The sequence below is a fragment of the Abrus precatorius genome, unplaced genomic scaffold (genome assembly GCF_003935025.1).
Source record: "Abrus precatorius isolate BTA unplaced genomic scaffold, Abrus_2018 Scaffold9, whole genome shotgun sequence".
In the NCBI taxonomy this organism is placed as follows: domain Eukaryota; kingdom Viridiplantae; phylum Streptophyta; class Magnoliopsida; order Fabales; family Fabaceae; genus Abrus; species Abrus precatorius.
The window spans coordinates 35,397,407-35,406,864 of record NW_020874439.1 but is presented as its reverse complement, the minus strand read 5'-3'; the positions used below and the strand labels follow the sequence as shown (position 1 = coordinate 35,406,864).

Below are 9,458 nucleotides of genomic sequence, written 5' to 3'. Positions count from 1 at the left end.
AATTTTTTGAAGTGTAGATTTTTATAAAAAAATTATTTTATAACTTTTTACAATAAATTAAAATACTTTATTTTAATTTTTTATTATTAGATATTAGTATTAAAATTAATTATTAAATTATTATTAATGACTTGACAAATTACAAAGTTAAAAATTATTTGTACTTATATATTTAAAGATATAATAAAATTATGAATAAGTAGTTGCCTACTAATTTCACCAATTTGTCTCTATGTTTATATTATTTTTCACTTTTTCACACAATCATTATATACCTATTAATTTAAAGTGCTTGTTACGTTAATTTTAAAGTTAATAGAGCATTGAATATTTTTTATAAATTATATTAAGATATTACAAAACATTTATATTTTTTTAAATAAACTACTAACTCTATTGTTAAAATTAACTATCATTAACTATCATGATTGTTTCACGTGATAAGAGAAATATTATATATATCCTCAAATCTAATTGTATGGTTGAAATTTTTAAAATTGTATATAATATTTAAAAACAGTGATATATTCATTTGTTGTATATCATACGCGTTGGCAAAGTGATCCTGGGACGAACTATGAGTTCATTGAAGGATTAGATTACAACGTTACAAGGGGCAGCATCACAAATTCATAGGACAACTTGCATCCCGCAAATAGTTACATTATTATTTTGCAAGGATTAGATCAAATATAACCATCGTTGATCTCTACAAACAAGGTAGGGTCGAGTTTCGTGGCAGCATTGTGTTTGGAAAAAGGTTGGATAACGTCACCTTGCAAACTTTCAGTCATGTAAGTTAATTTGCTGTGATCATACTAATCTATGTTCTGCCTTTTCGCGTTAGCACAAGACAATCTGGAATAATCTCATATATTCTGATTGAGAGGAACTGTCGGATCAGAAACTGGATCTTGGTTTCCTTCACTATCAGATGGTTGGGATTCATGTTTGGCAGCAGCCTGCAACACCCGGTTCTGAACATCTAATGATGAAGGTGATGTAGGTAGCCCTATGCCATTTGATTCTAATTTTCCAGCAGCCCATGAAAATGCTTCAGCTCCAAGTCTAAAAGGAGCAAGTAACAACCTTTGAAGGAGAAAATAAGACAATGAGGTCAAAGTTCATAACAGATGACAGAATAAAGCTAGTAAGAAAGGATACACCGATACAGAAACTGGATTTTTGGCTAGCCGCTATTTGTTTATCTAAATCACATCTTTCTACATCGAAGATTGATTGTTTATTTGAAGTTATAGTTTTCTATTCTTCAGGGAGAAAATCATGTTCTAGATGTTTGACAACATTTCAGACAACTCTTCTGTAATTTTTTAGAGGCAATTGAACAAGCACCACCAAGAATATAACTTTGTTCTAGATACAATTTTCAAAATATATTATATTTTATGAATAAGTCACATTTGATATCTTATTTATCAGTGCACAAGAAAAAATTGCAATTACAGTAAGTTCCCATAAAAATTTTCTAGGTATTAGTAAGATATTAGTCATTCTCAAGAAGAAGAAACAAAAGATAACATACGTTGTGCCTAAAGAGTTTGTTTAGCTACATGAAATCCAAAATGAAAAAGGCTCGTGAATTTGTTTCACACTCTTATGTTCTGGTATCTGTGATCTGTCTACGGGGTCATATAAACGCATATTCTGATCCTTTTACATGTCTAAAATCAAGAATTCTGTATGTGTTACCCGAAAATCACAGAACAAGATATACAATATTAAGAGAGAATAAGGGAAGTTTGTATTATTTGCAACAGAAAATGGAAACTATACAGAAGAAGAAAGGTTCTCACCGCTAAACATGCCTAAATAATCAAAAACTATTCTCTCTCAATAACTAACTATGCCAACTCAGCACATCAAACATTTCTTAATTTTTAACTTTTCCTCACATACACTAATTTCCTAAGTAATAGTAGATTACTTTCTCCTCAGGCCCATTTTCTTCTCCTTGGTCCCCATCACTATGTAATGGCAGTTTAACATAGTTCATAATATAACATAACCCATAACATACAAGCGAATAGTTCGGAACATAAAGTCAAGAAGTTGTGAGAAATCTTCCTTGATTTGAATATTAAGATATAAGTTAACTAGTGAACATTATATGGTTATAAGATAATGTTTAAATTACTATATTGCTATCTAATATCATGATTATATGACCCAATATCCATCATGAAGTATACATACCTCGCATCCTGCTTTAAATCTTCCGAGTTTTCATATGAACAAACCCGTACATAGATGGTCTGGTGAATATACGGAGGACCATTTGTCAAAAAATGGAAAATCTCTGATGTTATTGACTAAGAGACTACAAAACATGACAGAATATGAGAATTTCCGGCAGCCCACCATGTGATTCCTAACATAAGAAGATAGATGAACTACATCTCTCATTTTTTACTTCTAAAGAAACAAGGCTGAAAATACTTTTAATCCTTACATTTTGATAAATTGTTAGTTCACCTTTATTTTTTAGTTTTAGTCCCCAATTTTTCCAGAGTCAACACTTTTGGTCTATATTGACTTTTAAATGATGATGTGGTTAACGAAGAAACTGTCACATGTTGATTATCTACGTGACCACATTAATAAGAGGGACTAAAACACTGGAGTTACACAAATATAGGAACCAAAACTAAGAAAAAAATTTTAAAATTAAAAAACTCATAAAAATGTAATGACTAAAAATATATTCAAGTCAAGAAACAATTTAATTGAATTACTTGCTGAAAAGTAAAATACACATACCAAACCGAGGCCAAACGCACCAATTAACTGCAATGTCTTCTCCCACTCTGAGAAAATATTATTTGTGCTTTGTCAGATCAGGACAAATAAAAAAAGCCTCATCCCATTCCAGGATGGTGAACAAGAAAGTTATGGCAGCCTAGTTTTCATTAAAAAAAATAAAAGTTAAATTAATCTATTAACCCCTGAATTATTTAAAACTATTTAAAGAAGTCCACGTACTTTAAAAGATTATAATTAGATTTCTGAACTTATAAATCATTTTTAATTGAATTTTTAGGTTAAAGTTCTGTAAAACTAGACAGAATATTCTTGATCCTCGTTTAAAAACAGGGGCCCATTTGGAATTCTCAAATAATTCGAAGACCTGCTGAAGAATTAAACTAGCAACTTGGTCCCGGAATTGTTTGAAATTTTTCATAGGTCTTCATGCTTTAAAAGAAATCAAGTATATTTTGTCCAATTTGATGGAACCCTCACCTAGGGACCCAATTTAAATGATTTGTAAGTTTAAAAAACAAATTACAAACTTCTAAAGTGTAAGAACATATATAAAAAATCCCACATATTTCAGGGACTACCAAATTAATTTAACAAAAAAAAATGTGGACACTCACATGCATGATGGTTGATGGATTTAGAGCATCAGTTTACGCCACTGAATTAGATTGAATTTCCAAACACAAAATAACATCTTACACATAATTTGAGAAAAGGTAGACTAGTCAACTTCACATAAATGTGTGTTTGTAAGCATATATATGCAGAGCCACGTATTGATTGCAAAATATTTCTATTACCCAGGCTACTGCCATAGAATTTAGATGTAAGCCAAATAGATAGTCAGGAAAGAACATGTACGCACCTAACAATGCATACAGCCCTGCAGCAAGTATCTGTATCAAAAGTATTTGCATTTAATAGCAGATAATAAAACCAAATATTGATTATGTAAACATTTCCAAATCAAATCAAAATATGAAAAGAAAAGATTCCTTCATGATATTAAGGAAGTAGGCAAAATATTTACTTAAGATTATTGTCTATTTCATAGGATTATTCGGCTACTTTACATATTCAAGCAGCAATAAGTGAATTTCCAAAAATGACAGAACAACAAAAGAAATGAAATAACTAGAAACTGCTATCAAATTATTTTTCTTCCCCTTTACTCTTCTGAACATAAGTTGCCTCACTAAAATTGTTTCTTTTCTACCCTGTGGTGGTACCTTACAAAATTGACTGAATAGTACATTACATATAGAGAATCCAACCAAATAGACAAATAACTAAGTTGGGAAAATCGTGAACATGCCATACAAGTAACTTGATACTTACCGTACCATAACCTATAAATTGCCAAGGAGAAGGTCTAACATCCTCCAGAATTGCTTCAGCTTCCTGTAAAAGCACCAAAATGCATATGCGTTGATGAAATCAAACTAAAGTTTCTCTTTTAAACTTTTGTATGTCCTCAAAATAAAAGCATAAACACAGAAACTGATAGGATCCGGAGACAGAGGCAAAAGAGGATTCCTTCTATATTGTTAATATTGGAGAAACCAGCACTAGCTCAGTTGTAAAGGGGACACCCTTTATTTAGGGGGGGAACCCTTGGAAGGAAAATTCTCTCCTGTTCTCTGCTTGTCATTTGATCTATCATCGTAAAACTGCTCTTTCACTTTCTCTCTTCTCTGTTTTGTCAACTCTCTTTGAAATATCAGATTCTGTTGTTGGGTTTGTAACAGATACACACACAGAGGAAGACTAACGAGAATAAATGGAAAGAAAGCTGCCAGAAATTCTAATTATTCAAGACAATGTCAGAGTAAGCAGTTACTGGATTACAAATTTTAGTTTCACTTCTTTTGTCCTAAAAGAATATTTAGACAGCAACTGATTCTTGATAAACTCAGAAAAGGTCATGGGACTACTACCTTAATGTTTACTAAAATGAAATTTGAAATCATATATGTCTACAACTTAAGTATTGATTTTCTAAAGACACACAACGAAACTGGAAGACTAACAACTAAAGGTAGCCAGCCAATTGCTTACTAGAAATCAATTTGGCAATTTCAGTTTTTAGCCAAATAATTAATTTACAACTAAGAGCTTAAAGTCATAGGTCAAGCACTAGAGTAGTAGCACCATTACCTAACCCTACAGAGTTTTCATCACATTATTTTTCGTTATGTAGTCTAACAAAATCCATACTGGTATAGATACAGATAAACAACAATAGTTTGACAAATACCTCATTGAGTATGGAAAGTGCTGTCTCAGGTTTGAGTTCCTTGGTGCGGAGACCTTGCTTCACCCAAGACCGAAAGCCGCCTTCAACCAAGTATGGATTCTGTAATATTGTACACAGAGGTTGTAAATTTTATGATACTGCAATACATGATTTTATTTCAAATTTGGTGGATAAGTTGATTGTGCAGAATCTATCTATTAGTCAAGCTGGGCAACAAACCTCTGCTAAAGCACAGATGAGTGTCAGTTTGAACATATGTGAGTTAGGGCACCTAGAATTAAATCAATTTTTTTTCTCATTTACAATTTCAATCAATCAAACCCTCTTGTCCTTCGCAGGAGTATTATGAACTAGCTCATAAGATACCATATTTTAACTCTGCAGTATTTATTCAATCCATTTTCATTTAGAACTGAGGAGAGAACACGTATCATGTATCTGATATTAAGGTTGAAATCATGCAGACACTAACAGAGATTTGAGTTATATGGATCAGCAGGAGTACATTTGACAGGATTTTCTTTGTTATTATCTTACTTTTCCCCCATGGCAGGGCTCTTCAACCCCAAACTTTAAATATAAATGCCAATTTCAATGATTCTATATCAGATATGGAAGCAGCACAAACTGTTCTTTGTTACCTAGAACGCAAATATCATAGTACAAAGCTAAACTCAGCCAAGAATTTTAATATCTCAGTAAATTTTTGCCGTAAATATCTCAGCAGGTATTGAGAGACTTGCCTTGACCCCAATTTTTCTCAAGGATCTTGCAATGCCTTTAGAACGGGTACCATCAGCATCCAACACTATAACCCCGGAACTGTCCTATAGGCCAGAGAAAATAAGATTTTGAGACATCATTTTTCATGCCAGTTCCTAATCACATACTTACCATGAACATTTTTATCTATTGTATAGGATACAAGATATGTAGGCACTTCAAAAGTCCCATCTAATGTTGGAAAAATTAAAATAATGAAACTGCTAAATCACAAATCCTGTTTTATAATACCACATAACTGTGGTTAGGAGTCATTGATAACTCTCCCAAGAGATCAATAACTGCACACCATAATATTAAAATAGAGAGAGAGAGAGAGAGAGAGAGAGAGAGAGATTGAAAAGTATATATAAAATACTGTTTAGCCAAGAGTGTCACATGGAAGAAAATCTAAAAACAGGAAGAATTTCTGGGGTTGTTCCATGAACTTTCAAGTAACTTTATTCAGAACACTAGACCCTATTTCAGGATACAAAAATAAATACCTTCACAATTTTCAAATTTCGAATAATAGCAGCAATCAAGGAGTCATCGAGGTCTCTACCACCCTTCAACAACTTGCGTATGGAGCCATCAACCTGACAATTGCATAACATGTTATTTTAGTGGTCAGATAGATTTACAAATTAATTGCTAATCCACCTAATAAGCAACCTAGGTTCTGGATTTGTTCCTAGCAATTATCCCAGTCACAACTTTCAAACATTATCATGCTTTAAACCAACCTCAAGTGGAGTTATACTTGCATAACGAAACCGAGCAGCCCGTCGAAGATCAGGAATACCATCTTTTTCTCGCAGCTCCTGCAGAAAGAAAAGGAGCAGCAACTTCACTGGTCAATTTTGTTGTCAAAATAATTAGCCAAACGAATGCAAAAGGCTAGAAAACTTCCTTAATACAAAGAGACCATAGTTTGAGTTGGGAAGAAGTGTTGAACAAAAATATAATGGGCATTGAAACACAGGGATAGCCAGACTTTACCTTCATAAATTATATAATTATTTTTCCTGCTTTGAATAAAAGCCAGAAAAATTAATCGTAACTTGCCTCACTGCGGACATCAATAAGTGCAGCATTTGTGTCAGCCAAAAGATCCAAAGCTGATTTAGGGGATAAATCTCCTGAGTAACCTCCATATGTCCCCAACCAATAAACAGCCCTGCATATATCTGAAATTCATTAGATAGCATTTATGATGGAAATTATATTCTCCAATAGATAAATAACAATTTTTACTTCTGAGGAAAGACACATTCACATACCATAATGTTGCTGAAGAGCCCACAAAAACAACAAATGGAATAATTGGGTCATTTGGATCCAAGCCAAGACTCTTCTCCAATGAATAGAAAGCTGTGTATATCTGATAATGAGGCATAAATTGTCAGAATATAACACACGAAGAGGCTATAAATCAGCTAACAAATTTTGAATGTTTGTGAAACGAAACAGCATATTAAGGACATGAATCCAGAATATTTCAACAACGAATAACAGCAAAGAATTCTTCAGCGGAGCTGATGAGGAGCCACCCATGAAGGAGATGATTTGACTCAACTTATTTGATAATTCAAATCCAAGTTTCAAGCAATCATTAACCACCATGAAATTTTCAGGGGAAGTTAAAACGTAGAATCAGGTAAGGTTGAGAGTAAAGGATCCTATTGAACTATAACAACCAGTAAAATGATACCTTTTGAGTTGCAGACCCAACAGGCCTTAAGATTTCTGTAGCTTTATCTTCATATACATTGACTGTATCCCTAATCCCTGCAGGAAGGAGCTCCTTGGCTGACCCATATAGGTAGACAACATAGGAAGTTCCACTTGTTAGAGAACTCTCTACTGCTACAATCGTGCGGCGCAACACATCAATAGCCACAACAGGTGCTTTATTTGCGACTCCAGTTACCTCACTGGAGAAGCTGGTAAATTTCTTATTTGCTACTTCCCCTGTTTGGTCAACAGCAGAAAACGCCTTACTAAAAACATTATCTACAGATTCAGTGGCAGTTTTAACGACAGAATCTATAAAAGAAGTGGCTGTATCCAGTGAGCTTCGTAAAGCATTTTCTCCATTATTGACTGAGGCATTGAATGACTCATTGATTCCAGCAAAAAGGTCACCAACACTTGCTTTTGTACTGGCTAACGATTCATTGTCCACCTCAATTGAACTAGGCGCAGGTGCAAACTTCTCAGGCATCATATCAGTACTTGATAGTGTTTCTGGTTGCACTGGTGCTACTAATGCATTATTAGATCCTTCGGTTGACTGTTCTGTGAAGTCCACAAATTCCTCTGGCACAGTAGATAAATGATAACTTTCCATGTGTCTGATTTCCCCATAACTCAGTGAATGATGAGCATCGTTTGTCACTTGTGAATAACCCCATGTGTTTGTAAGATATCCCGGTTCACTTGGACCCGAGACAGTCTTTATAGCGTGTACTGTAAAGGAATTTCTGAGTGAGTTCGTTCCACATTGCAAACCCAGATGAACAGCTTCTTCAGCCACACATCTACTCTCAAGATCCTTTCGAATTGTGTGCAATCCCCCAAACAAGGGAATCTGAAAGAACACCGTCAAATTTTTCATAAAGCAGAAGCAGATAATATTGTTAGAGAAATTCAAAAGAAATTGACCTGTGAAGATCTCGGGGTGGCTGAGCAAACAGGCAACATTGACGAGCACCAAACACATCAATCAAACATACCAGCACTTGGCGTCGCTGCTTAAAATCAATACATGCATTTATTACTATTTTTATTGTTTTACAAAACAAAAAGGGGACAAATTGTAGTAATTAAGAACTATTATTGTGATTATTATACTTCAAATTCAAAGTTGAATTACTTGATTCTATCACTCCACATGAATGGCCACAAATTGCTTGCCATTATCAATATTGAGTTTCGAAATGCGAAGCATATAATCCAATTTAACAAACATATATAATATAATCCAATATAGTTTGACATGTTTAAGAGGCACTCACCTCAACTCCTTTGCGTGCGCTTATCACCCTTTTTATGGTTAATTTATAGTTTGAAATTTGATTGAGCTTAAGATTTATTTATTTATAAAAAGGTTGATGAAAAATATTTGTGGAATGTTTGGGTAGATTATCCGAATGGAAAGGGAGGGTATGGTGGAACACGCCTGGCTCATCCTATTGGCTTCATCGTTTGTCTCTTGCGGATCAAACTCACACCACACATCGATCACTCGTTTTTTAATTTTCAAGTCCCTCTGACTTTAAATAAATTTGCTCCCAGACACTCGGATCAAAAGGGTAGAGTAGTCGATTTTCAAAAATGCTCTCTCCGTTATTCACATCAATTGGATTACTTACTTTGTGTATAGACAAAAAAATAAATTATTAAGGATATAAAGTCTTAGTCAATGCTTCATTGCCCTAAAGATAAATGTATACAATATCTTATATATCCAATAAATTATTAACATTGTCAATTTGTAGTTAAATTAAACATGTTCTCTTTTAAATATATAATATTTTTTTGTAAATTAATAAAACTAATATTTTCATACAAAAAATAATTATGAAAAAATTTAAAAATCAGTTGCAAGTATAACATTTAACGTAAATTTTGATTATAAAATATATCAAATATCCAA

The 9,458-nt window shown here is 33.3% G+C and overlaps 1 protein-coding gene across 4 annotated transcripts; it reads right to left on the bottom strand.

The window, feature by feature from the left end:
* Positions 1 to 484: 484 nt before the first annotated feature.
* Positions 485 to 9,106, bottom strand: LOC113849150 (calcium sensing receptor, chloroplastic). 4 transcript variants are annotated; one of them, XM_027478828.1, is made up of 14 exons: positions 8,818 to 9,106; positions 8,465 to 8,550; positions 7,512 to 8,390; positions 7,081 to 7,181; positions 6,866 to 6,977; positions 6,544 to 6,621; positions 6,304 to 6,396; positions 5,779 to 5,862; positions 5,036 to 5,134; positions 4,117 to 4,179; positions 3,644 to 3,674; positions 2,779 to 2,825; positions 2,215 to 2,273; positions 485 to 1,089 (listed from the first exon to the last, which is right to left on the bottom strand). In XM_027478828.1, exons 2-14 carry the CDS (start codon positions 8,501 to 8,503, stop codon positions 870 to 872), a joined length of 1,905 nt encoding a protein of 634 aa, XP_027334629.1. In that variant the 5' UTR covers positions 8,504 to 8,550; positions 8,818 to 9,106; the 3' UTR covers positions 485 to 869. The 4 variants fall into 4 exon arrangements, 3 of the variants coding, with proteins under 3 accessions (XP_027334629.1, XP_027334630.1, XP_027334631.1); XR_003502075.1 differs by having other exon boundaries at positions 574 to 1,089; positions 2,215 to 2,338; XM_027478829.1 differs by having other exon boundaries at positions 574 to 1,089; positions 8,465 to 8,553.
* Positions 9,107 to 9,458: the final 352 nt, after the last annotated feature.